At 35.2% G+C, this 26,543-nt stretch overlaps 2 protein-coding genes across 2 annotated transcripts; both read left to right on the forward strand.

Moving 5' to 3' along the window:
* Positions 1-4,277: 4,277 nt before the first annotated feature.
* On the forward strand, positions 4,278-13,623 carry LOC110447682 (ganglioside GM2 activator-like). The gene is made up of 5 exons (XM_021493526.1): positions 4,278-4,454; positions 8,204-8,341; positions 8,802-8,985; positions 10,453-10,627; positions 11,575-13,623. The coding sequence occupies exons 2-5, from the start codon at positions 8,251-8,253 to the stop codon at positions 11,665-11,667; spliced, it is 543 nt and encodes a 180-aa protein (XP_021349201.1). The 5' UTR covers positions 4,278-4,454; positions 8,204-8,250; the 3' UTR covers positions 11,668-13,623.
* Positions 13,624-15,544: 1,921 nt separating this feature from the next.
* LOC110447713 (ganglioside GM2 activator-like) lies at positions 15,545-24,512 on the forward strand. The gene is made up of 4 exons (XM_021493585.1): positions 15,545-15,671; positions 19,844-20,054; positions 22,720-22,906; positions 24,312-24,512. Exons 1-4 carry the CDS (start codon positions 15,593-15,595, stop codon positions 24,429-24,431), a joined length of 597 nt encoding a protein of 198 aa, XP_021349260.1. The 5' UTR covers positions 15,545-15,592; the 3' UTR covers positions 24,432-24,512.
* The last annotated feature ends 2,031 nt before the right edge of the window (positions 24,513-26,543 follow it).

Raw genomic sequence — 26,543 nt, forward strand, 5'->3', positions numbered from 1 at the left:
ATAGCCCGGTTTTGTAACGGTTGATTTTTACTTTAATTCAATGTACAATTAACAAATGATATACTCATATGATGCGAACAAAGCAAACATGTTAACATTAAAAGAAGCATTACTATTTAATAAACAAATCGGCTAAACGCATTCCTTACTAAACACAGACATAAGATTACATGTAACACTCTGATATATCAACTATTTATTTTTGCTAATATATGTTGATATCTTTTTTTGGGGGGGGGGGGGGGGGGCAGGGTATCCTAGTTCAGCTATACAGCTATAACATTTTGAGAAATCTTTTCTACACGCGTAAGTATCTGTTGTTCAGAAGACAGAAACATTTGATTGTTTTCATGTATGTGCACTCTGATATATCACAATGCGTTATGATAGATAATATAACATCACTATATATATCACGATAAAGAAAAAATCCATGAAAATCTCTCTCTCTCTCTCTCTCTCTCTCTCTCTCTCTCTCTCTAGGTCAAATTCTAAATATTATTATTGAATTTATTCAGCTGCTAGTGTTCTCTTTATAAATGGACTTGTGGTATGTTTGCCTTAAACACTATTTAATTAAACCTTTTTGTTTTCAAAATATACAAACAAATTGCTAAAATTCGGTTGTCATCGCACATTGTGATTATGTGATTAGGAAAGAAAAGATAGAATTTCTATATATTGCAGCAGTGGCGATATCTAAGACAAACATCATTGTATTGTTAAATGTAGTCATTAAACTGATTTAAGAAACCGTTTCATTAAAAACTATTATCATATAAAACCAAGTACGGCATTTCTTTTTTAGAGGTGATGACAACAACGTATAACACAGAACTGTCTAATTTATCAAAATGTCTGAGCCAAAGTCAAAAACGCAGATTCAATACTGTTAAAGCTGAAAGAAATCACTCTCTACAATATCGCTTTTATTTTATCATGCATGCATGGTCGAAGTGTTGTATGCTTTGTTTGTACTGTACTGTGCTGTATAATTTGCACTGTATATCTGAACTGTACTGATAAACCGTAAGGATTAGGTTATATAGAATGAATGACTGGTGATTCGAGTTGTATGGTACTATTACACTTCCTAAGCGACAACCCATCCCATCCCACCCCACCCCACCCGACCCGACCCTCCAAAAGGTGTGGAATAGTTGACACTAATTGATATCACACCCAAGGCCAGCATCAATAAAATAGGTCAACGGACCATGAAATAGACGTTTATGGTCCGTACTTTTGTAGCAACAGGGCAACAGGTGTTGCAGTTAAAGCGAGTTTTATTCAATACGTTAGCAAAAAGAAACAATACACATCATATTTTAATGCTTTCAAATCAGGAAGCATTGTGTAAAATTTATATCAATAAATGAACATTAGTACATCAATTAACATTCATGTTTATGAGTATGCAATCATAGAGTTCATGCTGGCTTTATACATTTTATGCAACAATTTCATAAAAAATAGCATAATGATCATTTTTATTTTCATTTTCAGTTGACATTAAGAAATTTAAAGTTTATTCTTTGTAAAAAAATGTTAAGTTGGCTGTATGCATACATGTACTATTTTCAGACACAGAGTTACCTAATACACTAACAGTACATACGCGGTTATTTATCATATTCATTTAATCAACAAAATTCTCATTAGTGCTCAGAAACTGGTAATGCAATGCTACCAGTATGTGTAACCTTCCTCTGATTCGTCAGTTTGGTTTCCATTTAACCCACTGTCTGAAAGATGCCATCTGCATATGATGTCATTCTCACCATAATCTGATTCCTCAAAATCTCATGTTAGTTCGCAACCTGACGTTGTTCTCGTCAACGCCTAATCCTTCCATGCTGGCTTCTATTGCCGTTTAACTTGTGACGTCACAGTCAAAAAGTATCCCATTCACCGAAAGTTACGATTATGCTAATTAGAAATAGAAGGTAAAAGTTGGTGAAATACAGGTGTACTCATTTAAAAGTTTCAACTTTGCAATCTTATTCGTTTCCTTAGATACATTTTAATGTATAACGTAAAATATGATAGTACCAAAATTGAGTTTAGTGACAAAATGAAAGGCAAATTTACAAAACGTTCTTCTTCCATTAAATAGGGAAACAAATATACCCGTGTGTGTTGGAGGGTTGGTCATAACTATCCTCTGGCCATAAAAATTTCGCAGGTACGATACATATGTGTGTAAACTGTCTGAAAACTGCATAGTACTGTCTATTAGCTAGAAGTTACGAACGTTTCATGGAGTTGACGCAGACTTGAAAGTATGGTTTCTTTCCTCGGAAAAAATGTAAAACACTGATGTCTTTATTTGTCGAATGATGTTTTACACTTTTTTTTTTATATTTTCGTATTTTTAAACAACCTTTGTTGATTCTTTTTTACCATTCTCAACAGTGATTTATTTATAGAACATTTAACACTTAAAATGCGTTGATACTTAGATTCCTCCGGTAATTACCAAACAAATACATCATAACTCAAGTGTTTAGTCAAGGATTCAGTTTAGACACGGAATTAGATCAGACTATGGTTTAGTAGATTGACTGAGTTAGCTATAAGTGTGATTCGACCAAATAGTACGGTAAAGCGGCCTCATCGACCGTTCGTTCGACCAGCTTTGCATCTGTATATCGGCTAATAGCGTCTGTTCTAGCAGAGTTTGTCCCGAACGACAAAACAAGCCTTATCGGGCGTCCTGCGTTCGCACAGCGTCTTGCTAGCGGGCGATCAGCGTTCGTCACCGTCTGGAAACCGTTCGTCCTCCGTTCGTCCTCGGTTCGGTTACAAAAAAAGCGGATACTTAGCCGTAATGATAACTGTATCTGTATACGATTCATCATGGTTTCCTATTACGGTTTCCTACATGCATGTATATTTGACAAGTTGTATTGATTTTTCCATGCCGTATTTAAGTCTGTTTATAAATGTGTTTATTTTGAGAACTGATTATAAAATCCCCTAAAGGAATGCTTTATGATTTTGATAGTTCTAATAGTAAAATTGTTGCTCCTCAGTGACATCCAAGACTGGTTTGATAAGATATTTTTATCTCACTTACTAACAAATTTTCCATAGTTGTAGGAAATTATTATATCTTGTTATCAGTGTTGGTAGTTTCTGTTGTCATGTCTTTTTGCCCAGTGTTGTAATGCTTTTAAAATATCATTTTGAGTTTCAATATAGGGAGATCAAATAGGACTGATGTAATAACGTTGTACTTTCACTTAATGCTTGAATATAATGGAAGGAAAATTTAGAAACTCGGCGAATTAAAACGTTTTGTGTAGTCCAAAAACTCTTGTTTACCTTTAAGCACTATGCTATTTTTTAAAATATAGTTCTGAATATGTTATTACTTCCAAACTTATTCTTCTATCTTGGATTTCATAGAATATTCCAATTGTGTATCTCGTATATGCCCTTTGAACTGTGATTTCTTCTCATACGTACAAATTCCACAAAAAATAGCATATGATGACGTATCATATTTCCTTATTTAGTTTGGGGCAGGTTAAAACAAGTCAATTACCACGTTTTGTATAATCATCAGCATTTCTGAACACTCATCGAATCGGAATATAACTTGGAAATCATCAAAATATATATATATTTCGATTGTCAAAATTTAAGTCTTTTATATGAAATGAAACAGCATCTGTGTTATGCTGTCACAAATTGAAAAGACTTTATTACAAGATTTACCGTTTAAAGTGTAATATTACAAAATTTGCATAATTATAGTCTGTGCTTTGTAACTAAGAAATATCTTAATATTTTTGTTAACTCTCTTCTTTTTACACATGTATCTTGGTAGAAAGATTTAATCGTCTGATTTTGCTGGATAAAAACTACACTTTTAGCATAGCATGTGTTCAAAATACCGTACTGCAGATCATTATCCTTCACAGAAAAAGAAATTGATGAAAACAAATCTGGTTGGTGAACGATACAGGTGTGATGTTTTCACAAATAAATCAGGTATACTGGCGGTCTCAATGGTTAATAGGTATGTTTATATTGTAGACTTCAGCAAATCAGATGACTGTAGGTTTTTACTTCAAGGGAGAAACTAGGAACGCATAATTACAAACACACAGAAGCTAGTCTACGAACTCGATGATGATTACACAAAACGTTCGACATGCCATCGTTTACTAAGGGCGATAACTCTATAACTCTGTAGTGATATCACTGTAGCTTTTGGCACAATTGTGGCCTAACACATATATTATACACAGTATAGAAATGCAGTTCCCTTGTATTGAATGAGAAACCCCACTACACAGTAGAATATATGTTACTCTTGATACACATTGGTGCTGTAGATTTATGCAGGGTCGTCTCAGTTTTTTTTTACATCACCAGGAAACCTATACTTGGATTAACGTCATAAACGACCATTTTGAAAATTCAACTTGATCAGAACAATCAAAGTAAGTGTAATTATTTTTTTCTGGTTTGAAAAAGCGAGTGCACGTGTTTTTGTAACAACGATATTTATTTCCAATAGACCACCACACTAATCCTCATCATTGATGGGTTTGTTTCCCCATTCACAACTCATTGCTAGTAACGGAGTAAAAGAAATAGCAGGTAAAATGTAGCACTATTGCATGTATGCTAAATGAGACCGTTTTACTCGACCTTTTCCCATTAAAATCATTAACGTTTACTTTAACCTGTAGAACATTTATTTAAGCAAAACAGGAAAATCACAATATCACATATTGCTATTCTGGTACTGTGTTGATTAATTTAGTTTAAATGACTAAATCATTTTTGTTCCTTCGTGTTAAAGAGTTCATTTCATGCAAGAATCTTACCCGAAAAAATAATATATATTGTATAGGATTACATTCAGAATGTTAAATGTAAATAACCAAATGCAGTTCCACAACCCTTAAATAAATCTTGTTCTTTCAGCTTAATAAAAATAATAATTCCCATTTCAGCTGAACTTTGATATTTTATGCACCTTGAAAACAAATAAACCAATCTGTATGTAAATAACAAGGTTAAAACAACGGCAGTGTTGGTACTGTTGATATAGCGATAAGGTGCCAAAACGTTACCGTGCACATAATAACCTGCATCAACTTGACCTGTTACTACGACAGTATCACTGCCAATTCACATTACACCTACTCCAGAACATCAGTGTACGCATACCAACGGTGTACTCCTCATCCTCACGCCCGCATTCATATATACATGTGACGTCAACCTGTACTCTCCTGCATTTGTCTCGGGTCAAAACATATGTTCCTAATTTTTGGATTGTTTGGTTTAGTTGCCTAGTAATAACATGTATTGCGAATACTTTCTTTAAAATAACTTAACCAATACCAATAGAAAAGTAAGCTCGTTTTGTGTATTATGTGAAAGTCGACATTTTTGTGACCTAAGAAAGTTGCACAGGTCAAAATTACTTCAAAGTGCAATTTGATACGTGATTTTCAAATATGTTAACAGGAGGTTTAACGCACTTAAAAAAATAGAGGCAGCATTACCATGGTAATACAATATATCAAACAATGACAAATTCATCGAATATAGAAATAGCATAATATAAAAGTTAAATATTGAAACGCACTTTCACAGGAACAACCCTAGTTGATGACTTATAAAGCATAGTTTCATTTCAGTAATAATTACCATAACTTTAGTATGTGAATGACTCTCTTCTTCCCTCCTTGGTCGTGTCAGACCACGAGTTTGGCCGGGAGGACTGCAGTCCTCTCGGCTCAAGCTTAGGTCCTTCTCCCGCAGGATTAGGCTTCGGGTCAGCAGACGATTCTCTTGCCTGGCAAGGTCTCGATCTGCCTCGACCAGATCTTCCTGTGTGTGTGTGTGTGGGGGGGGGGTTGTCTTTCTGCTTTCCTTCCAGACTGGATCAAGGAGGGGTTAGGCATTCCGCTAGTGCGGGATCCGCCCTTAGCGTCGGAGCCAATCTTTTTTCCTCCACCGGGGGATCCGGAAAAGGCTCTGGCGCTCCAGGAGGAAGTAAGGACCATGCTTACCAAGGGCGCGGTCGAGGAGGTTCCTATGTCGGGATGCACTCCCGGGTTCTACTCCAGAATGTTTCTGGTTCGGAAGAAGTCCGGGGCGTGGCGTCCCATCATAGATCTAAGTGCCTTCAACAAGCACGTAGATTCTCCTCACTTCAAGATGGAGACTCCTCGGGGTATTATCGCCTCCGTGAGAGAGGGAATGTGGTCGACTTCAGTAGATCTGAAGGACGCCTACTTCCACATCCCCATCAAGAAGTAGGCACGGAAGTACCTCCGTTTTACTTGCAACGGAAAGGTCTTCCAGTTCCGGGCCATGCCGTTCGGGCTCACGACTGCACCTTTGGTTTTCACCAAGCTGCTGCAGGTGGTCGTGGGATTCCTGCACTCTCGAGGAATAGATGTTCACATCTATTTCGACGACTCCCTCATGCTCCACCTAGTGAGAGAGTCTCTGGTGCAGGTCACCCGGTTGGTTCTGAAACTCTTACTCAAGGTCGGCTTCATTCCTTCCAGAGAAAAGTCGGAGGTTTCACCGAATTCACCGAATATAGAAATAGCATAATATAAAAGTTAAATATTGAAACGCACTTTCACAGGAACAACCCTAGTTGATGATTTATAAAGCATAAATTACGATGTATAACATGAGCAGCAAATATGACAGCATATAAAGACACAGGAAGTTCCTCTACAGGATTAACCATTCGGTCAAACTCTGATCGCTCGATTAAATGGTCGGACGAACAAGTTAGTTGTTTCATCTGACTGACAAATTTAACGATTGCATCCGCCATTCTCAAGGACCATGATTTGATAAATTGCAATATGATAGTGGCATCATATGAATTTTAGATTAATCTTCTCATTTCATAGGAGTCGTTCCTCATAATGTATTCGCCACAGAGTTGGTTTACTTAAAAAGTATATTTACGCATGAACGGTATGTACGAAAATATTAAATAAACATTGAGTTGAATTCAACTATTGTTCTAGAGTCAATCTCTGGGTCAATGTCGTACGTCACAGATATAGCCGTCATCCGATGTAATGTTTCGTTTATGTAATGTTAGTTGTCACCTTTAAACAGTTTTCAATTTCCAATTTTAACAAATTTTAATTGTTTTATAACGCAATAGCTTTTTACTTTACAATACTTTATGGTATGTGAACGCAACACCTTTATGTTAACGGGATGTTGTTGTGTGAGAACGTAGTACTATTGTATCGGAACGCAAAACCTTTATGTGGGAACGGAATGTTGTCATGTGGAATCGTAGTACTATTGTATCGGAACGCAAAACCTTTATGTGGGAACGGAATGTTGTCATGTGGAAACGTAGTACTATTGTATCGGAACGCAAAACCTGTATGTGGGAGCGGAATGTTGGCATGTGGAAACGTAGTACTATTGTATCGGAACGCAAAACCTGTATGTGGGAACGGAATGTTGTCATGTGGAAACGTAGTACTATAGTATCGGAACGCAAAACCTTTATGTGGGAACGGAATGTTGTTGTTAGGAAACGTAGTAGTATCTCAAAAAATGTAATTGACCCTAACTGTAATGAAACAAAAAGGTATGAGGTAAATATATGTGCCTTGACGTTATTCGTGTATTTATTTAAATTTGAGCTTATTAAAAGCTAGTTGTTTACCGAAAGATTACTACTCGCTAATTGATCCCTGCCGAGAATGACAATTTTAAACGAGCATGTGTAAATGGGATAGACAGGGGACGTATATACATACTGGTAGTTTCTAACAAACCGATATCAGACTCTGCTGGACTCTGTAACAGGTAACAGGTGGTCACTCATAGGTAATAGCTAACTCTCAGCTACAATGCTTTAACTACGTACAAGCAATATCGATCATCTCATTAGTATTATTTTTGCTATTCTTTAATCGAAATTTTGCACATGTGAAAAAAATGACAAAGTATGACTATTATATATTCAAATTTGTCTCGGGGACATCCCACATTGCTAAACTGTTTGAACATTCGAAACGCGAAATTATTATCGATAGGATTCATTTCTTAACACGGGTAAACATTAAGACGAAATTCCGTATAGTTTATTTTCTAGCTTCTTAGATGGTAAATCACAAGTACATTTATTGTGTAATTATTACAATCACGACATTGCTAATGAACACATTTTCTGTTTTAGCTGCGAAAATTTCAGTCTGATACTTGAGCAGTACAAGGAGTACGAAGATGTCGCCCTCAGTGTTTACCATAGCTTCAGTCCTTGTTGTGATATATGTGTTGTGCCCAGTGTCCGCGATCTACGTCAACAACTGCATGCGTGAGTATTAATTTGTTATAATTGTGTTCCCCTGAAATGTTTATATTTGTTTACGTAACATTTAATTCAATGCAAATAGACTAATCGTAGATAGGTTTGCATTTTTTTCTGATTACATATTCAGGTCAAACACTCTAGAACAAGTTTTATGACACAAACCATAGCACAGGTGAGGTGCTAATAATATGTGTTTTGTTAATTATACATTTTTTCGAAAATGAATTTTATAATTTTATAATTCGTTTTTTGATTTGCAATTCAACACCAATAATTCTATTTAATAGTTTAAAACATTTAACGTTATTGTTTTATGTTCGTTGTTTGAATATCTGTTCAGACCTTGCGCTGAGTTATCTATAGAAATGATATATACGAATACATGTAGTTCTGTATATGCGTGTATTCGTGTATCAGTTAAATTGCAATTATATTTGACTCATATTGTCTCCTTAAAATATAGGGAACAACCCTGACAATATCCTCCACGTCAGAGAGGCTAACACAAATCCTTCGAATATTGTCGCCCCTGGCAACTTGTTGGTGAACGGAAACTTTGACATTCTTCATAATGTCACTAGCGAGCTAGAGCTTTCTGTGGTTGTTAAGAAGAAAATTTGGTTCGTCTGGGTAACAGCACATCGGAGGTAAACTTTAACGATATTTTCTTTTTATTATAAATATGTTTTCAAAGAAAATATCAACAGGTGTGCGTTGTATTATAGGGACGTAAAACAATACAGGTGAGAAAAAACGTTGAAATATATATTTAAGGAAGTTCATCATGTCAAGTTATATGCCTGAATAATTTGTCCCGACGTTTGCAAAACCTGTATATTTGAAAATGATACTTTGAATAGAAATATCACTTAAATAAAAAGAACTGATTTACAACAATTATGAAACAGGTTATTTCAACTTATATTAATCACTCTTGTTGGCCCGGATGTTAGCGCAAGGGGTGGTCTAAGGGTATTCGCTGGTGTTCTGCATTTGTAAGCATCGTTATTGGCTTTTTGAAAATAAAAGCTAACTTTATAACAAGCTAGCAGACTGCATTCGATACATTATACACTTCAATTCCAACTGACTGTAGGCATACTAAATAAATGTTATCTTTAAAAAATAATAAGACTGATCCGCTTTTAATAAAGAAATTGCAAGGTTGAAACCTACATACCACATTTAGGTGTAAATACATATAAAAGGCAGCTAAGCACTTAGCTTAATTTATGCATCTGGAGTCGTGCACATAACCACTTTATTTGAATAAATAAAATAAAAAAAAAAAAAAAGGTTTCGAAGAGTTGTCTCCCATGCACAAAAGCTAGGGATAGGAAGGAAGAGTTAATCGCCTTGAATTAAAAGCCGAGGATTGTGGGTAATCTGCATTGAGCGCGCCATTGAGATAATTTGTAAACAGCGCGCCATTGAGAAAATTTGTAAACAAAAAGGTCACACAGTGCAAAACTATTGTGTTAACCATTCTAAGTACAGACCTAGTCTGGTATACCTTCCGAAGTTTTTAACCCACCTACTTCCTCCCCTCTTCTTCTTTTTGAGAAATGCATTTTAACACAATATATAAGTGGCGGAGTTTGCCAACCCCCACTAAGGCTTATGGCCACCAACTAATGTATTTGTTTTACTTTATATATGATAATTCTATGCTGTACTTGTCAGATGTTTGACATCGTCATGTTTGGGTATTATTTGTTTGAAAATATATTAAAAGTCACCAAACGGTGACCTTTTTCACTCATATGTTCTTTTGGTTGTTTATGTGACAGGACGGAAAGTGCATAAATATAGATATATGTTGCGTTCTACTTAACCATCGTACGACCAGTCTAAATAGCGCAAAATGTGATAATTGTTCTAATTAATTATCACATTACAAAAGCTGATAATTATGGTCCGAAACTGCAAAACAGGTTATTTGCTGCAAGATTAAATAATATTATTTACCGGAAAAGAAAAAAAAAATCCATATTTATGAGGATTTTGAATGTTGTATAGTTGGACACTATATATATTAATTGGTTTCTGCATCTACAAAATTTACGAATCGACGCTCCCTTTATGCGTATTTCTAGCTATCATTTTCTTTTCAGTACTCACCGTTTGTGTGACTTGTTAAACACGGAGTTCCTGGAAGTAGACGGAACGACAGCTTGCCCTTCCCAGTTGGCGAGTGCTGGCATACCGTGCCGATGTCCCTTCACCCAGGGCCGATACACACTGCCATTGTCCTCCTTTAACGTCATCAAACCAGACGGTGTTCCTTATGTTCGTAATACAAAGTCATTTCTACAAATATATCCATTGTTTTACCATCGTAGCAACCCTTAACCAATAAACAAAACCTACACGTAAAATGAAAGATTAAGCGGTGCGCTTTAATACTTATTTTATTACATTGTGGGGAAACATGCCCCCCTTAATGTAAAACAAAAACTTAAAGTCCTGGGACGATATATTCTCCTCCCGCCCCTAAATATCAGATACATTAACAACAAAAAGGCTAAAAGTTTCTTTCAGAAGATTTTTTAAAATATTTTTTTGCTCTATTTTGTTACGTTTTTTTTTAAAGTTAATTTTTAATTTGGAATGGTATATTTTTCAAAACGTGAAATAATTAATTCATCTTCCTTTGAAAGATCAGGACAGTATAACATTCCTGATATCTGTATATAGATATCCTAATGCATTACAGAGAGTGTATCATTTAACTTTGTAATCATAAATATGTTGAATTATTTGTACATTTAGACACGTTTGTTAAATGTGAGGTTATATAATGTGGTGTTTATCGTCTTGTGCAATAGTGAGTTGGAACTTTGTGTTCACTCTATTCCGTCTTTGCGTATTGCAGAGTTATCTACTCTTGTGAGCATATATTGATTGTTACGTCATTTGTTTGTGAGAGTAACGTCATAATTTTTTTCAGAAAACGACGTAATTTTCTCACACAAACCAATGACGTAACAATCAATACCTGCTCACAAGAGAAGATAACTCTGCAATACGCAAAGACGGAATAGACTACTGATTAGCAGCGTTGAGCGGTGACAGTTCCAGGAATGTTAGCCGCACGGAATGGATCAAACGTCGATGATAGGATACAATAAATATCGAAAATTATTGCTTACATTAACGAAAATTCTTTGATATCAATATTAGTTTTTGTGTGAGTTATGGTATTGAATAATCGTATTTGTTTTGATATGTTACAGGGAAGGTACTGGGTCAAGGCACGTTTGAGAGACCAAGACACAGGCGACTTAAAGGCTTGCTACGCTGTGGATTTCCGCTTATCGCGCAACTGACCTGTCCTTTATTTTTTTTTCAGTTGAAAATTATTAATATTTTGTATGTTGTAATTTTTTTGTCTTGTGTTTAAATGCAAAATTTACTAATTTATCATTTGTCGTGTTTATTTATATATTCTATAGTATCTGTAACAACAGCGAAAACAGCTGACACAAAACGAAATTTCATCTTCAAATTGATAGGCGTAGAGAAAGATTAATTGGAAATTTAACTTAAGTGTTTTACAGGGAACTATATCGGTATATGGTCAATATTTTGTAGCTAATATACATATTGTACTAGTAAGCAGATAAAATGATAACAAATGACTAACACATTACAGGTCCAGTCCCCTGTATGTAAATATGTATATATATGTATATATTCATATGCATGATTTGCACGATTTTCAAAAATTTAATCAAATACAATAAATATTAGTCTTATGATAAAAGCCAAAAGTCAGCAACTTTATTTTCACAACCGTGAACAAGCTAAATCTTTTCTTTTGAAATTCAATGCACGTCTGCCTTAAAGCAAATGAAAATCTATGCAGAACTACATAAATCAACCAGTCCAAAGTATTATTCTGTAGCTAGTGTACAAAAACATTGAATTATTTTCAAGACTATAACAGGAATAATGTATCAAAGACAGTTCAATATAGATGCAGATTTTGTATTGATTTGACTCGGTTTTCAGTATAAAATCTCCGTGATTTGTTCGTATTGTTGCAAACTAATTAAAACGTACCAAATTTACATATGTTGTCTACATAAAGAACATCTCTTTTCACTATCAAAACTTTCGAGTAGATGTCCAGTTATCAAACCTTATTTAATAAAAGTATTTAATCAGAATCCTTTTGTACAAAAAATATTAAACGTGCCATCTTAGGTTTCTAAATATTAAAGCAAGCGTCAATTGGAGGACAATCCTCTAGGTGGATTTCGGGAAAGACAATCCTTTAAGTCGATTTAGGGAAATACAATCCTTTAAGTTGATTTAGGGAAAGACAATCATCTAAGTGGATTTAGGGAGACAGTCCTCTAAGTGGATATCGAGCGTTGACATTCATTTATGTAAAACCTTTAAATGTTAAAGTCACAAATATAGATATTACAATCTTAGCTCACTGCAGCAGAGACAGAATACAACTTGTCCTATATACACGGTAATTGTTTACGTTTGTGGGTTATGTGCCGTCAGGATATACATGTTAGTATGTGGCATATCTAAGATGTCTTGTCTAATGCAATAACATAGCTTACACAGCTTCATGAATAGAAGGTTGCTTTGCCAGATTCTGTGATGGAAATTCCAAAACAATAAGAAGAATGCCATTATCTTTGCACAGCTTCCTCTGACAGTTATTAGCTAGTTGGGCAGAGACTAATTAGCTAAATGAGGAACACATTTGGTGAAATTTTAATCATCTTTTTTCCCCAACAAACTTACCATAATTTGATCGTTTTTATTTTGCAATCCATTCTAAGTTTCGTTTTGATGTTAATTCTAGACAGTGTTTACAGAAATATTTGTTTCGTTTAAGTTAAGATTAGATTGAGATATACATCTAAAAAGCTTAACAATAAAGCAAGGAAAGAATATATCTTATGCCGGACAATTCAATGTTAACACACATATTTATTAAACACCATCATTTACAATAACAACTATGAAGTTCAAATCACTGCAGGAACGTGTACAGATCAATTTTATTTAAAAAACAATGAAAATAACGATAAGATATAGTTTTGATTAAATGTTAGTCTTATTACATGGATTGCACGACTGATAGCACAAATACATCTCATCAGTTAGTTCCTATAATAAAAAATACCATGTTGTTATGTGTGATCGTAATTGCCATGGCTCTTGTCAGCACATGTTAAGGTCATACGAGTGTATTGATAAACGGAAGTAGGAAGTACATCTCTAGTGTTGAAAATCCAATGTAGGGAGACAGTATCACAATTTCCGCATATTCTCATGTTTAATATTAAACTGATGAATATTGTATGTTTATTATTGACAGAACAGTGTTTTCTCTCAGAATTAAAGTATTTCAAAGCAATGCAGGCATTAATACAGTTGGGTTTTTTTATCAATGAGCCAAATGTATCCATTTTTCTGTACTTCAGGAAACCGGCTACCTATTTCACTACTGTGAAGTTTTTCAAGAAAGATAACTCTTACCTGCAATTACTATGTGCATATGGTTTTATTATAAAAATGTCAATTTTTAATCGTTTTCAGATAATTTATTTGACATAATTTCAGCATTTATTAAATTGATATACAGTAATGCAATACTAATCTATGGCAGTATCATTTTTATTGACATTATTTTGCAAAGAATTGTGTCTTTCATTTTGTTTTCAAAAGTCACTCCTTTTTACATAAATTTCCATTTGAATTCCTTGAAATTATGACAACCTATATTTTTTTTTCTTAATTTCAGAGCAATATAACTACAAAATGTTAAGAAGTTCTAGTGAGAAATGGTGACACAATCCTATTACCTTAAGGCTATACTGGAAACATGGACTGTATTATCATGTTAATCAGTTTCTCACAAATATATGTAGGCGTAAATTACAACTTAAGTGAATAGAACCAGTCCACGCTTTCCATTAGCGTGACGTACAGTACACCCTATCAATTTAACTGGTATTTGCATTCAGGAAGTACTGTATATAAGTATATCATTATTATTTTACATGCAAAAAGACACAGTCAATCCGGCCAGTGACGTACATTTTCAGGAATTCAGTTCTCGAAATGGTCAATGTAATATTGACCACCTTATTTCTTGTGATTATTTTACACCACAACGTGCACGTGGTTGACTGGTCGACCATCAGTCCTGGAGATTGGCCGTGACCTGGTAACTAATATGTTCCGGCACAGTTTACTTTAATGCGGTTTCAAAAGTAAATTCATAAAGAAATTGTAGCCAAAAAAAGCCATATAAATTCAAAATGTAATAAAGTACTTTAAAGGCCCTCCTGTCTGTTTAATGACTGTGATTCGGAAAATTTTAGGTACAAGTCGTTGATACTTTTAAAGTATCACTGATGAATTCTAGTTGGACGAAATGATCACATTTGGCAATAATTTAAACATTTACTTTTTTTTGGCTTTCTACGTCAATTCTTTTCGAAGGTTCGACCTTACTTTCTTTCTTTCGAGTGATTATTGCAAGTGTATCGGCTTCAGATCATTCACGTTAGGAGGTAAACATTGCTTCATTTGGTAAAATGGAAAAGAAACGGATAAATATACCAAAGCATCGACACACACAGATAAAATATAGACTCGTAGTTTGAAGTCTTTAAAGGCAGAGAAACCTGAGTCGATGGCTAACTTGTCCAACAGATTGCCTGTATACAGAACGGCCGAAACCCAACTTAACTGTAAGATACACATTCCATAAATAGGGGAAGGTGATGTTTTATTTATTGGGATATTGGGAATGTAAAGTCAAAGATAGTTAAATAAAAGTCCTCGTTTTGGTTATAGGATGTGGTTTGTAAGATGGTCATTCTTGTGTATGTTATGATATGAAGCTGATGAAGAATGCAGAGGTATCTTTTACATTGAAAAATCGAAAGTAAAATACCAAGTAATTATCAAATTATGTTATTAAGTATAGTTGTTCATGCGGTTGCGATCATTTTAATTTTGCCATAATTGAGTAAAATACATGTCATATTTGTTAATATCGGTTTATTAAAACATAATACTGTGTTCGTGCATATAGTAATATTTAACACGTGAGTCACGTAAGTCAGTATCTAGAAAGGTGTCTGTCCAGTGTATACGCGTCAAGTTCACCGATTTCTGTGAAAACCATGACCAGGTTGACGCCTATCTACAGAGGTATATATACGTGAGATAGGATCTTAAGGTCATTGTCAGAGAATTTCTCAGTCAATCATGGCGTACCTCGGCGTTGTAACAGTCATCGCCTGTCTACTGTGTCATGCCACGTCACTCCACATCCAAGACTGTATGAGTAAGATTTTCTCTTAATTTTCTTTTCTTTTAATGTAAGAAAACATATATACTAATTTCTTTTTTAATATATTTGATGTTGTATGTTTTCTTACTATACAATTTCATTTTGTGTTTCGATCAAATATTCTAAATAAGTATACACTGGTGGTACAGGAATGTGACATCTAAAGTACTGAATCGATAATGGACGACGCCAAATGTTCTCAAACGTTACACATTTAATTGCCTTGTTCCATGTTTGCTATTGTTTGTAAGAGCGACTTTGATTGATTTTGTTCAATAAAGCTTGCGACCTAATTCTAATTTTGTATTTCCATGAATTGATCGTAAAACAAACATGCTTATAAATCTAGTAGATTTTCATACATTAAATGAAATGCATATCAGAAAACACATTGGTTAAAATTGTAAAAGTACTTTAAACATTAAACAGTGACAATACTATAAAATACTTCTTTCGCGTTATTTTGTTAGGGTGTAAATTTGCATTAAGGACTGATTGCTAATTTCAGTTTCTCATGATTAGTTCATGAAAAACAAAGATATACACGCTGACTGGAACGTGAGTTATTATCTCTAGCTTTGATAAGACAATGTTAGTTCGTTAAATTACGAATTGACAGTGGTGCAAGTAGTTAAGATTTGACGGTGAACAATTTGCTATTATTGAATGATGAAAGAGTGTCTAAGGTTGGAGGGTGGGTGAGTTGCTATGATTGGAAGGTGAATGAGAAGCTAGGATTTGAGGGTGTTAACAAGAAGCCGGGTTTGGAGATTAAACGAGTAGTTAGGATTGGTGGATGAACACAATTTTTAATAAGTTAGGACTGGTGAGTGAAAGAGTAGCTTCAATAGGTAGAATTAAAGGGTGAATGGGTATCTTAGCTTGGTGGGTGAACAAGTAGCTATGATTGGAGGTAGAACGAATAGCTTGAATTAGTGGGTGAACGAATAACTAGGATTTCGGGATTTAAAACGACAATTAAAATTGATTAGGATGTGAAAAAATATTTTGGACTAAAGGGTGGATGTGTATACTCATGTAAGAATATAGTGTAAGCGAAAAGGGTTGTATATCAATAAATATATGTATGTCCAGAAACAGATTGCATGTATTTAAACAGAAAACTATCAATATCATATTGAGTCAGAAAACATCAGAATACCTCACGTCTTATTCACCCATCCCTACTAATGGTAGGAATAATGACCTTTGACACAATGACATCTTGCTACTAGGTGTCACCTGTCCTGTTAAAGGTCACACACCTATGCTATCTACCAAGGGATTTACAACATATTGTTGAGGCTTGTAACATTATAAGACTAAACGTTTATCCTTGTGATTCATAATCTGAAAGGTTGCAAATATAACAGAATTGAACACAAAATTGTTTCTAATCTAAACCACGAGCCTCTTGGGTAATATATAACCTTTTTAAGCACCAACCAATCAAGAAGTAGTGCAAATAGGACACATAAGACTAGCATACATCGAAAATAATCTATGGATTTCTTACTGAAAATAGGGACAATAAACACATAATAAAATAGCGGTAGAAGTTCCAAATCGTGTGTTTAAATTTACCACCAGCTAGCAATGCTATAGTTCAAATGTTGAAGTTTCAAATTACGAGAGGAAATTGAAATACATAACTTACAAACGGAGAAGAAATTATGCTGGAATCGATGCTGAGAAATTTTACTTTCAGGTGACCTTAGTGAGAATGATATCAGGAACAATGACCACACCTTTAAGCGTATTTAGAACTGCAAATTCACATATCTAATCAGCTTTAGAACATCTTGAATCGCATTTTCAGAAATCAATTATCCTCTGGTCATTAGAAATAAAGCTAATTTCACCGCTAAATAAACAAAATTTGTTGAACTTCAAAGAAGAACGATCCGACAAACTGTTGGTATTCTAATGGAAATTAATGTGACCACTTATAGCCGGTCCGTTTTGCAATCATATGAAGTTGAATTAAATATCAAGGGTTTCTCCAGAAAAGATATATAATGTTTAATCTCACTTTAAGAAATGCTGATGTTTTGTTCTTAGATATTGTTAATCGTTGAGTTCTGGGAGGTTCTACTGACAGGAGAACTCTCACAAACACAAACACGTGTTACAGGCAAGACTAGCAGGTAGCCATCTTTATTACCAAGAGAGTATTATGGGATAGAGGTTACATGATATTACAGAATCGGTGTATACAAAATACAGACTAGTAGTATATTTATACGAAACGCATAACTATCATCAACAGATATGTTATGCTACTGCTTTCATTTCGTTTAATCTATAGTATTGCATATGACAGCTAGCAACGCATCCACTATGTCGACAGCTTGTTTACAGTATATTGTATGACAATGTTATCACTACCAAACTATGTGGCAAACATGACGAATCAAATATAGATGTATATTGAAACAGAGAAATAAAAATACAGTTCCATTACAGTATTCCTAACCCACAATATTATCATTTGTCTTAGATTATCATATGGTAAAGAGCCTTGTTGAATGATTGATCAGGCCCGATTTTAACTTCATGGAGATACAAAACATTAATTTCCATTAGAAAAGGTTGTAGAACCCAAGGGAAATATTCATTAAAGCTTTTCATTGAAAAAACGTAAGAAATTTTAGTAAGTTAAGGACCGCTCGGGAAACGTGGACCTGTTTATATGTAAATAATGCTATTGAGTACAAGCTGGAGGTAACTTATGTAGGGCCATTTTATATTAGATTACCTATCTGCTACTGTTCGACGTTGTTGTGGCCTTTTGGTGTTTATCTTGCTTTAGATACGCCAATTTTAACCCACTATGAAATTATATAAGTTAGTCAAAACGTAAATAAATCTGAATAACTGAAGCTTATAACGTGGCTTTGGCTGTTCCTTAAAAGGTTTGCCAAATAGTGCTAAATAACATTATTCATGTCTTTCCTTAACTAAAACTTAATAATTCATAAATGTTTCATTCGAGTGTCACATCTGCTCGATCTACATAGATAACGCTTCGAGGTCTTGGAAAACGTGATAAGGGCCATTCGTGTCACGATATATGACATACTGTTATGCAAACCATACCGTCGTTTTGATTAGGTGTTAATAACACCGGTATTTAATAGCGATTGTTGGTAACATTTAAAACTTAGCTATGACCCCATTTAAGGTTGATTATGTTGTTGATAAAAATACCAGGAATTAAATGTTACAGAAGCTAAAACTTCATATACCTACATCACTTAATACATTATGTAAATATCTAGAAATACTGAACTTATGTGCCGAGCATGCGTCAATGTATTCTTAATGCTTCAAATACAGAAATCCTAAACGATTTAGGACTATGCAATTGGCAAAGGTATATATATATTTTTTATTAAATATGAATAAAATACGTGCATAACTTTGATAGTATTTGTCAGTTTAGTTTGTATCTACATCTGATGTATAATTATTACAAAAAAAGTAAAAAACGTATTATACAAAATAGGAAGTAAACGCAACAGACAAAAGGAGTATAGATAATACACAAACATTGGTGTACGTAATACACAAACATAAGTATTTGGAATAAGTTTCATCAGTTTGGTATGAATAATAAAGGCTATGTTAATTTTAAACACAATTGAAAACTTATTTTTGCGAGCTTTCGAAAACCTATGTTTCTTTTCAAAGGACATTGTTAAAAGTATTGGTCGTTCAAACGTTTACTAGCATTCTCAATGTACTTTTAATAGACGTTTTGTCTCATTTGATTACGTCGGCTTCTTTATGTCATTTCCTCTGTGACGCGTCTGTGAAGTGAAATATCAGCAGCATGCCTGTTGGCTGGATAAGATGTCGTTTAAGTGTTTAGGAGCGTCAGAGCCATTTCCGTACTGAGACATTAACTCACAAAAGTTCTTTTTGTAGTGTAAAGAAACTTAAGATACCTATATATATAACACAGTATTTACACAGCATGCACAAAATCGAAATAAATACAAATAGACGCCTTTTCGTCACTTTCTTAATGTGAACTGGAAATCTGAGAGAAACAAAATTAATATTATTGCAAATATTAAAAGAACTTGTTAAGAAATTCAAACACTTGTCAAAAATCAATTGCTTCTTTTGACAAACATATGTTTTTTTAACTTTTCAATCAGAGAATGGTAGAAGTGACGTCAACAACATCGTCCATGTAAACAGTGCCACAGTGACGCCTTTCCCCGTGGTCGTCCCCGGGAATGTAGACGTTGCTGGGAACTTGGATGTCCTCAAAAACATCACTGGTCCCCTACAAATGCACCTTTCCGTCCAAAGAAAATTCCTTGGACTATGGGTAACAGTTCCATGTGTCTCCAACGTTGGCAGCTGGTAAGTAACATGATCATCACATGATTCAATAAGCATGTATTCCGTCTTTGCGTATTGCAGAGTTATCTTCTCTTGGGAGCATGTATTGATTGTTACGTCACTTGTTTGTGAGAGTAACATCATCAATTTTTGAGCAAACGACGTAATTTTCTCACACAAACCAATGACATAACAATCAATACCTGCTCCCAAGAGATGATAACTCTGCAATACGCAAAGACGGAATAACGCACGCATATGCCTGTACATGAACGTGTAACACATATGTCTATACATATGTATGCATAAAGAACGGGCATGTATGTGTAACACATATTTCTGTACATATGCATGCATAACGCACACGGATGTACGAATAACACATATACTTGTAAATATGTACGTGTAACTTATATGATTGTATGTACAATGCACATGTATGTATGTATAACACACGTGGTTGTGTGTATGATGCACATGCTTATATGCATAATGCACATGTTTGTATGCATAACGCACATGAGTGTTGTTTTTTGTTCAATGGCCGATCGAGAACTGGGGCTATTTAGGGCCATGATAAACTTGTTAAATGGTGCAACCATTTGGCAGAACAAAAACATAATAATGGGTAAAAACTCACATACCTTAAAAAATCATTATCATGATAGGATAGGAAAATTAAAAGGGCAATGAGATAAAATTACAAACTTTAGTTTAAAATACTACACTTATCTGCAATGGAAAGATAGTATATACACTTAGAGGCAATAGAGTTTATACCTTATATCGATGTATTGTACAATGTTAAACAATGTGTCCACATCTATGGGTAAGGAAGGGTTTTCACATCAGGAATTTGAAGAATTTATCAAGTATGATCTAAAACACGATCGTTATATTTTAAAAATGTCTCATTGAAATTGGGAGCTGCATGCGTGGCATGAAGGTTCATATCCCCGTTCTAGAAGATACATATTGAGTGAGAGAGGTATGACCAGCACGAAGCCGAGATAATGTGCATGAGCCGAGCACTTTGAAGTACATTCTTGAAAGGAAGATTTGTGTTCTTTTGGTATAGCAGTGGATTGTTTAGCTAATGCAGTGCAAAATTATAACCCATGGCGAAACATCGTTTATGTTCAATTCAGAAATGTTATTTAAATGTATATAGAGTTTCTGCAGGAAATTGGAATTTCGTATGCTTAATGCCGTTCAGAGTTCTTGGTTCTGCGTAAAAAAAAAAACTATTTTATTTCGGGTAAAAAAAACTAGGTCAAAGGCAGTATTTGGTAGGCTTGATTACATTTGGGCTACAAACGGCAGTGCCAGGTTTTCCTTCGGACATTGAGCAATAGTTCATTCACTTCCACGTAAAGATTTTTCTCTGGAGTTGAACGTAAAGCTCATAAGGCTAGTCGCAGCCCTCAGTTATGAATTCGATTCAACATCTGCAGATGAGAACTTCAAGTCGATCAATGGACCAAGGTTCCATTATCGGGTTTGATCTAACAGTGATCGATATAAGCGCAAAAGCGCTTCACTGTCTACTCCACATTCAGCATTTGAATTGACTCGTAGAACGTATAATGCTTTAAAACATTCTGATACTTTGTTTGGAATGAAGGATATATCCTCGATGCAACGTTCTGCTGCCTGTGAAATGCTTTTATCAGGAGATCACCAGTTATAAATAAATAATAATAAATAACATACAACATTTATATAGTGCACTATATAATTTGTGAAATTGCTCTAAAGCGCTTTAAAAAATGTGGATAATAGTATTAGTTATAATTGTTAAACAAAAAGGACGGCTTAAAATCACCTGTATACATTAAGCAAGCAGACAATCATTGCAATGTGCACATAAATGAATAATGAATAAATAAAGGGTGGCATTTACATGACGTCTGTGCAAAGAGCCTAAAATGCAGACGTGACGAGGTTCGTCACACTATTCGTCAGTTTCCAGGGGTTTGAGATATCTCAAAACCCCAGCAGCTTTTGAATGTCCTTCCTCGACGTGAGAGGCGGGGCGATAAGCGTGCCATTGTGTCGCCACTTCTTGTGGAAGACATAACAAGAAATTTTAACAATGCTGTACTGGGTTAATTTAAGGCATATTTTCATTACCCATGAGTGCGTGGTTTTTTTTTAATGGCACCCACCCAACACGGAGCCAACATAGCATCACTGATAAGGACGCGGGTACCCAGCGTCAAAGTATCAGGTACACTCGTTCGCATTTTTCGCGACATATACCCTATGCAATTGTTTTCTGGGCGATATCAAGGGCTCGTCGTGACCAGCCAATCAGTGATACACAGAATCTGAAGTGGTTTTTGCAAACGTTTAGAGCATATACATCATATCCAAATGTGGCATTCTGAGTTTGTCATTACCTTCTTTCCCAAAAAATAACACACGTAATCCACGGCAACCAGGTCTGCTCAAACTGGAGTTATCTACTATAGTGATACCAAGTGTTCATTGATCCTCCCTCCCGAAATAATCATATGCGCACGAAGGATCAATGTACCAACCCGCGAGACATTAACGCAGTAACCAATGGAGACTACGTATATATGCATCTTTTGTGCATACAAATAACATGGTAATTTGATATAAAAAGCTGTGCGGCACAACTTATTTGCATTTCTCATAACGTTTCATTACTGTGTTTCAGTACCTATGACGATGTGTGTTCGATGTTGAGCTCATCTTTCTCATTGAACGGCGCACCAAACTGTCCGGCTCAATTGTCCAATGAGGGCTTACCCTGCAACTGTCCATTCGCAGAGGGCCGTTACACAATGAATCAAGAGCATTTCAAGATACCAGAAATGTCGGGTGTGTGGAGCTGGTTAGCGTCGGTGAGTACGGTCGTAGAGCTATAACACACATCGCAGAACACAATATGGTCTTGTACACTAAACCACAGGGACCTGAGAATTTGTTACAGCTATATTTGGACCTAAGCTAAGGTTCAGAGTAATTTTACATGTTTTAGGGGTTTAGATCGAGTTTCGGTAGAAATGACACCCCCAAATTATGATAATAGATGTCGAAAATTCGACCCCACCTAACTTCCTTGCGATCGAATATAGCATTTCTAGTTGATGTACGAAAAAATGCTTAGTACCGTTGGACAGATGGATATTTTGTCTTTTAAAAACCTCCTATGTGCACGTAAAATGTATTCTCCTTTCACGGACATGATATCCGTTTCCTCAAAAACACACGACATTTCAAAGTCTACGCAGTCATAGAGCCATTTTTTGTAGAAACTCTGAAATGGCGTATGCTTTTACCGAAAGTCGATCTAAACCCCTAAAACATGTAAAATTACTCTGAACACCTTAGTTAAGGTCCAAATATAGCTGTAACAAATTATCAGGTTCTTGTGCATTAAACGATGTGATCGGAAGTATTTACTGTTATAATGAAACTTGAAGGAAAGACCATGTAAGTGGCAAAGTTGATAGCAATAAGATCGTATGAGAGTTCGTGACAGAGTGAGCTAATATCGACACTGGATACAAATACAGAAATACTTGATATAAAATGTACGTTTTACTTAATATGTAACGTCACTGTACCCAAAACGGGACACTTAATTGTGGGGAAAACGAAGAAGAACTGTTATGCATGTAATTTTCGCTTGATGATCCTTTTATGACAATTTAACTGTATATATCGTTACTTGGACAATTCAAAGATAAGAATAATTACCAACAGATTCGTGGTTGACGTACCTGTTCAAGGGCCCCGGCCTACATAATCCTGATAGTATTTCACGGTCTATTTATAGATCCACGCGCCGGAAATGCCAACTTGTAATAGAAAAGAAGGTTGATGGTATCTATTTATGAAAAAAATGAACAAATATTTTTTGGAGTTTAGAGTATGGTATAAAGTGCATTGATATTTATCTAAAAAGTGTCCCGTTTTGGGAACAGTGACTAAAAGAAAGATGTAAGCATTACATACATAGGCGTATATATATTTTACCATAAACACATAAACTATATACTATTGTGCATAACTTATACATATATATCTCATTATAATAGTTGTGTACTAAACTTTTCTTTTTATGTTGAACTTGGGGGAAATATGCCCAAATAAACTCTTTCACATAAGGAACTAATCTCCTAGTACGGAGCGATGACTGTATTTCGATGAGTTCTGGTAATTATATACTTGCTAGGTATGTACCTCGGAGTTTTGTTCCCGTGTTACTGTATGTAGAGTTTAATGTCATTTCTCGTCCTGCAGGGAGATTACAAGGTCAAGGCTATTCTGACAGATAAGGCCCGGAGCACGGATGTGGCCTGTCAATCCGCGGAACTGTCGGTCGGCGCTCCGTGCAACTTCTTTAGTTGCCTCTTCGGATAAACTTTCCTTCCATGTTAATGCCTGAATCTGTAATAAAAAAGTGTATATAATTCTCTGCAAATAGTGAAGAATATTCCTCTATTCGTTTGTTACGAGTTTTTATGACACATTCCAGGTTGAATGTTCAATGAAAGGCGGTTAGGTCACCGTAAATTTCAACTTTGATATGCCATATATAAATACTGCAATCAAACATCGTATTGAGATATGAAATTAACCATATTGATCTTGAACTTAAGTTATTAGAATTTCACAATAGGAATTAAGCTTAGTCAGTAAATGGTACAGTCAACCTTCATTTAAAGCCTCCGTGTCCAGGGGCGTTTCTAGGATATTTGAAAGAGGGGGTGTAGAATCAAATCTCTAGGCGAAAAAAGGAGACCTTTTTTTTGCTAAAAAACATAAAATAATTGTGAAATGCATTAATGTAACGGTTCTTGACTTGGAGCATGTTTATTTTATAGTTAAAGTGTCAGGGTGTTTATGTGTTTAGTTAATGAATATGATAAATTGCCATATTCAATACAATAAAAATACGCCCATTACGCCCTCACCTGGACCCGCCCCTGGTGTCGATCTCCTTTTTAACCAACTGAATTCTAATAATATATATCTATGTCATGCGGGGCTTAAAAAGTTTTATTAAAAAGTCTCTATTACAACATGTAATTTTTGAGAGACATTACAGTGTAAATTAATATAAATGTGGCTATTCGAAACCCCTCAAATATTATAGGGAAATGCCTATGAGTAACTTATTATTTTGCAAAACCGGGGGCGATGTGAGGTAGATAAATACTTGAACTTTATATAACATGTTTTATAAAGTTGTGTCAAAAATAAGTTGGACATATAATGAACAGTTAGGTTTCTATCTACAGTGTTTAAAAAAGCCCATGTCAAGCTCATTTAATAACAACATTGAAGGTTATTAAATGACACATCGTAGTTTATTTGTTAATCTAGGCCACACGACTGTCGGGCTTACAGGTACTAGCCTCGTCTGTCAATACACCTATACTATGATTATATTAAAGGTGTATTGACAGACGAGGCTAGTACCTGATTAAACTAAGTCACATACATATTTTTTAAATGTTTTTATTTTGGTCTTGACTGAACACAACGACCTTGATTCGAAGCCGGTATGGTAGCGTAACAGTCGGGTAATTAATAAGTGGGGGAAATACATGCCTTTCTGGCAAACTAACTTTTTTCAGCGTGCGGCTGACCAACGTCTCGCTCACTGTACATGTAGTTCAGCAACATCGAGCGTGACCATTAGGCTGGATGGGTGACCACCCGCACGTTACATTTGGTGGCAGCGGTGGGATTCTGGTGCACCATATGCAACTCCAGTTTCAAGCGATAAGGGAATAAGCATTGGAACAGAGGGAGGACCCATGGAATTCCCCGGCCTAGGTGTCGGGACGAGACTTTTCGCAGAAGGAAATGGTGTAAAAACAAGGAGAATTTAGCTTCGTCAGCGCTCTGTATGATCCTTGGACTCGCTCTCTTGTTCAGCTTTGCCAGTATCTGGATGGATGCCTGCGTGCACGCTACAAAAGCAAAAGAGGAAATGAGTTCCGCTTGACACAGATATAAAACAAATCCTTATCATAAAGTGTCATTTCTTAGCGGTCAGAGACCGCCTTGTCATTAAGTCTTAAATGAACTATTTGTAGGAAGGTATCAGCTTGAATGCCTTAATTCTTATTACACTAAATTCACTATGCATCATTTCAACAACTAAAGCTTAACTACAAGAAATTCAATTTACATTATTATGTTAACAAGGAAATTTAATTTAGATCTTTAAATATGACTTATTAAGCTGAAATTTGCACAGGAGATCCCCACAAGATTATCCCAGCAGTCGCCTCTTAGGATCATTTTTTAAGATGCAATGGGTCATTTTCTCCCTTGTAGACGCATAATATTAAACATCACAATATTAATGTTACACACAACCACGACTGCTTGAATCGAATACCCCACTCCCAAAGATAAAATTCCGAACTTCAGCAGTATTTGGACTTAAACTAAGGTGTTCAGAGTAATTTTACATGTTTTAGGGGTTTAGATCGACTTTCAGTAAAAACGAGACCCCCC

Source organism: Mizuhopecten yessoensis, unplaced genomic scaffold (genome assembly GCF_002113885.1).
Source record: "Mizuhopecten yessoensis strain PY_sf001 unplaced genomic scaffold, ASM211388v2 scaffold3575, whole genome shotgun sequence".
NCBI lineage: Eukaryota > Metazoa > Mollusca > Bivalvia > Pectinida > Pectinidae > Mizuhopecten > Mizuhopecten yessoensis.

Coding starts and splice junctions, on each gene's coding strand:
- LOC110447682 (XM_021493526.1), top strand. CDS start 8,251: ATGTCGCCCTCAGTGTTTACCATAGCTTCAGTCCTTGTTGTGATATAT. Junction 8,986..10,452: donor TGGGTAACAGCACATCGGAG/GTAAACTTTAAC, acceptor TTTTCTTTTCAG/TACTCACCGTTTGTGTGACT. Junction 10,628..11,574: donor AACCAGACGGTGTTCCTTAT/GTTCGTAATACA, acceptor GATATGTTACAG/GGAAGGTACTGGGTCAAGGC.
- LOC110447713 (XM_021493585.1), top strand. CDS start 15,593: ATGGCGTACCTCGGCGTTGTAACAGTCATCGCCTGTCTACTGTGTCAT. Junction 15,672..19,843: donor CCACATCCAAGACTGTATGA/GTAAGATTTTCT, acceptor CTTTTCAATCAG/AGAATGGTAGAAGTGACGTC. Junction 22,907..24,311: donor TGTGGAGCTGGTTAGCGTCG/GTGAGTACGGTC, acceptor CTCGTCCTGCAG/GGAGATTACAAGGTCAAGGC.